Here is a 3,951-nt window from a genome sequence, read left to right on the forward strand (position 1 = left end):
TACGGTATCGTCGACTTCAGTCAACTTTCGCGAAAGCTGGCCTGATCACCCACGCTCTAGTCAACGCACTCAGTCGACCTCTCTGGCTCCAAATACGTATGATATACATTTGGTCCCAAACATGGTTATCCTGGTCGCATCTGGTTCCTTGGCTCAATCTGGTTTCGTCCTACGTCTGCAGCGTTTCTGGTCCGGACCTCTACGAACGCAACCTTCAGATTCTGGATACAAACCACTCTGGTGTAGCATGCTAATCCAAGCAATCAATACAGCACGTTCCTTCTGGTACCGTTCTACGTCAAAGACTTTTGGTGGCAACTCGAGGATCAACGATCACTCCCTGTTCTGCCAACGTTTTCGTCCTACAATTGCACGTTTCGCGATCAGTCCCACGAATGAAACCGCTACGTATCGAAAGTGTAAATCCTTTCTAGCGGGGGGCTCCTGTAGTGACCGGCCAGTCTCGATAAGAACACGATTGGAATAATAGAAACAATTATTATTATTGTAACCAATTGTACCAGAGATTGTTTTACTGTATTTGTTTAACTGTATCCGTTTCACTTCTTGTTCCATATACCGCCTGGTTTGGTTCGAGCTTGCTCACGCACTGATTGTTCGCTTGTACTCTTTGGCACGTCTCGGTATTATTTCGATACCACGAGATCGCCAATAAATATACTTGATCTGGACTAATAAAGCCTTCTGATTTACGGGCTATCAAGGGAACCAAGTCATATTTGTACGCAAAATCGAATAGTAGTGGTGATCATAGTCCGCCCACGACTCGACATCCACTACAAGACCTGATCGATTGACTGTCTTACTGACTGAAGACACTTGTGTGTTTGTAGAGTGTTTGAGACAGTGGCGAAATTGATGCGTGGTTCAGTGAGTGGACGAGATGTAGGAGGATTGTAGGAGTGAGTGAATGGTGGACGGAGTGTTGTGTGTGGGAGATTCGTCGGCCTCCATAGCTCAGTGGTTAGAGCACTGGTCTTGTAAACCAGGGGTCGGGAGTTCGATCCTCCCTGGGGGCAGCGGCTTTTGGGAGCTCGTCACACCATAACACCCTACACATTCACACACACTCACCACACACTATCCCCTAACATACACCCAGTACATCGGACTCAACCAAACTTCCACAAACACAGTCACTTCATCTCTCATTCCTGCCGTTGGTAATTTTTTTTCGAGCTGTAACTCATAACATCTAATGTTTTTGAGTATTTTGATATTCTTTGTTTATTTTTTTACTCGAGTTTCTTCCTCTATTTGTTTTTCTTAGTCAGGTAATTCTCTTGCTACTTTTTTCTGTATTTCGTTGTTGATTTTTCCACGCACTTTTTGCATTCCTACTTCTTTGCTTCTTTCTCTTTTTCCTGTGTGGTTATGCTCCGTTTTATTTGTGGCGATATACGCGAGATCAAAATTTTAGGATGGAAGTATGATATATATAAATTGCTATATACTGCACGTCGTGTAATCCTGAGAAACACTTACAGTTATAATGATTCCTTCGACCGTTTTAGCGAGCAACTTTTTGATGAACCTGTCACTTTTCTTCAAGTCCTCTGATTGCAAGAAAATGTATGTGTGTATGTTGCATCCAAAGCAACGCAAAGTAGTTTAACCTTGTTACGATTATGGTTGTCATATTTGTCATTGTGGTTGTCTCCCAGTAAGTTAAATATGATGTTCGTATACTTGGTATCGTTTAAATATTTCTATATGTTGGCGGAAAAGTTTATACTTACATTTTTCGGTGAGAGGTCAACCGGGTTACGTCGGACGCGAAGAGAGCTCACTGAAACTAAAACTTCTTTACATATCTTTCGATTATTTCTTGGTTCTATTGCAATCTGAGGTCATCGGCATTATTTTATGTAACTTTTTATTATCTTTGCTCACCTATTGTCTTTACTTTTCAGTTTGTTCACACGAGTATTTTGTTTATTTGCTTCTTTATACAATCGTCTTTTCTTTGCTCTCCTACTTCCGGAACCCACAAACATCCAGTATTAGTATTATTAAAAATCACTTTAGTAAAATACAGAATCTCCAGCAGAATAGTCGACACATGGACCTGAATTCAAACATGGGCACCCCACATGATCGGCAGATACCCACCACAAACGATTGAGGAACACAAGACTGATTTGTGCCAGTATATGCGTACAACTGAATTGTTGTTCACTCGACATCAGGAAGGATCTAGGACAGTGCCGAAACATCTGTAATGAAGATCAAGAAATAAACCACCGAAAGATAGTGAGGGATGTCATTCAAAACGCTATCCTACACAATCTACCTCCGGTAAAGCACACACCTGAAGAAAGAAGATCCTGGATTAAGAATGTCACAGAACGCCTTCTACAAGCCAAAAATAGAGCATTATAAAAGTGGGAAGTCTCCTTGAGGCATACTGACTTGGCATTGAGAAACAGATGCAATCCAAAGTGTGAGGTGATCGCGGATATTTCCAGGCCAGATTAGCAGCCAAAACGCAGGCTAACCACAAATATCTCTACGCCACGTCAAACTACATGGAGATGAAGCTAAGGGAAATGCAGCTACTTACCTTGTGCATAGACGATTTGGTGCAATCACCCCCAGAGCTGTTCGCAGCGCTGTTTCAAACGTACGCGCAGATCCATCTTGGAGTCCACGATGTCTTTGAGCCCCCTCTATTCAAAAGAGATAAATCTCCTAGACCATCTACAGACACGGGCAACAAAGTGGGTGATAGGTCTAAATCATAGATCTTGCGAAGACAGACTTTAACACCTGGTATTATTCTTGTTGAGCTACAGGAGAATAAGAGGTGTTCTGATAATGACATACGACATATTAAGTGCTCCAGACCAACTCAATGCGAGCATATTACCAAAATACCATCATCACCTCCCTCGAGGAAATCGTCGTGAAATTGCAAATCAAAAAGCGAATTGTGGTTTTTCTATAAACTAATGATTTCCTTGTACTTGATGGCCGTCTGATTTCGAATTTCAAATACAATACGTTCGTTCTCGCTCACCTAGTTCCTCTTTATCTAAACTGCAATATTTCCGGTGTTCCTGGCTCGTATAATAATTCAAATACTTCTAATCGTCACAAAAATACTCAGATATTTTCTCACGTTTTCTCAATAAGAGTTGTTTCTATTTGGAATGCTCTCATAGACAAAATGACCACAGACCCATCAATGAGTAGCTTTAGGAATAGATCTAAAAAACATTCACTAACCCACCAATTGTCTTCCTCGATCAGACGTGTCTGATGCTTGTCTCATAAATCACGACAGTTGTCACTGCCAAATATTGTTAATCACTTCCTATGTCTCTGGTTCGCATTTCCGCTTCCTCTTACACTTCGGTTTTCCCACAATTTCTGCACGACAAACTCATTAACTTATGTATCATTCTTGAAACAATCGTCTTCTTTTTGCACTAGAATTATCATTTTATCTTAAGATTACAACCATTCAACCTCTTACCCGGTTATATGTTAGCTGCGGGTATCCGGAAACCCTACTATTTTGAGACAAACTCTATCACCCAAATTACGAGATTTTGAAGTCCCCAAGCGATTACCTTCCGGTCATCAAATAGCCTAGGAATCAGAAACGCGCTTCGACCTCCAAACAATAAGGTGCTGAGTCCGAACGCACCGGAAATCCTGGGAAAACAATAACGATTCGTGATGACTCTCTCATAATCATGAACCTTAAAGAGAGCCCTGACCTTCCCTCCGGTCCTCAAATTAAAAATGACAGTATGCTCTGGGAAGAATTAAACAAGAAGCCTGAACTTCCTAGAATAGAGCCTTTGACGGTCACACGGTTCACTCGGGGATAGGACCCTAAGCATCAAAATCACCGAAGGCTACTTTGTGTAACACTCAAGAATAATACCGACGTAGAGGATATCCTGCCAGCTAGTCACTTAC

General features: G+C 41.7%; 1 protein-coding gene and 1 non-coding gene across 2 annotated transcripts; both read left to right on the top strand.

Moving 5' to 3' along the window:
* Nucleotides 1–968: 968 nt before the first annotated feature.
* On the top strand, nucleotides 969–1,040 carry Smp_tRNA_00648_Thr_TGT.1.1. The gene has a single exon. It is a non-coding gene (tRNA).
* A 355-nt stretch (nucleotides 1,041–1,395) lies between these two features.
* On the top strand, nucleotides 1,396–1,581 carry Smp_201290 (unnamed protein product; the record flags this gene model as incomplete). The annotated part of the gene is made up of 1 exon (XM_018791705.1): nucleotides 1,396–1,581. One exon carries the CDS (start codon nucleotides 1,396–1,398, stop codon nucleotides 1,579–1,581), a length of 186 nt encoding a protein of 61 aa, XP_018645124.1.
* Nucleotides 1,582–3,951: the final 2,370 nt, after the last annotated feature.

Source organism: Schistosoma mansoni (assembly GCF_000237925.1).
Source record: "Schistosoma mansoni, WGS project CABG00000000 data, chromosome 1 unplaced supercontig 0094, strain Puerto Rico, whole genome shotgun sequence".
Taxonomy (NCBI): domain Eukaryota; kingdom Metazoa; phylum Platyhelminthes; class Trematoda; order Strigeidida; family Schistosomatidae; genus Schistosoma; species Schistosoma mansoni.